The sequence below is a fragment of the Buceros rhinoceros genome, unplaced genomic scaffold (genome assembly GCF_000710305.1).
Source record: "Buceros rhinoceros silvestris isolate BGI_N320 unplaced genomic scaffold, ASM71030v1 scaffold27067, whole genome shotgun sequence".
Classification (NCBI taxonomy): Eukaryota; Metazoa; Chordata; class Aves; order Bucerotiformes; family Bucerotidae; genus Buceros; species Buceros rhinoceros.
Genome location: NW_010422307.1, coordinates 1 through 318, shown reverse-complemented (window position 1 = coordinate 318; position 318 = coordinate 1). Strand labels below are relative to the sequence as shown.

The 318-nt window shown below is 70.4% G+C and overlaps 1 protein-coding gene across 1 annotated transcript in view; it reads right to left on the bottom strand.

Moving 5' to 3' along the window:
* The window catches only part of GEMIN4 (gem (nuclear organelle) associated protein 4), a 3,439-nt gene extending 3,129 nt beyond the window's left edge, over positions 1-310 (bottom strand). The window contains exon 1 of the mRNA XM_010139984.1: positions 8-310. Coding sequence (XP_010138286.1) covers positions 8-130 — 123 coding nt within the window. The 5' untranslated portion in view covers positions 131-310. The remainder of the gene's footprint in view (positions 1-7) is intronic.
* Between the last annotated feature and the right edge of the window lie 8 nt (positions 311-318).

Below are 318 nucleotides of genomic sequence, written 5' to 3'. Positions count from 1 at the left end.
CCACCACGTGCTCCAGCTCGCTCCGGCGCCCATCCTGGGGCAGCGCCAGCAGCAGCTGCACGAAGAGCCGGGGCACGCCGAGGGCCTTGACCAGCTCAAAGAGGACGGTGCGGTTAACGTCGGGGATCATCCTGCCCACGGAGAAGAAGCCGTCCTCCCTCCTCGGGCGGGGCAGAGGCCTTTGGGCCCAGAGGATGGCCCCCGCCTCTTTCTTCCAGAGGTCGTGCTGCAGCGGCGACGGGCAGCGGGCTCCGATCTCGCCCAGCGCGTCGGTGATGGGGGGTCCCACGCGTGGCCAGTCGCCTTTGCGCAGCTCCC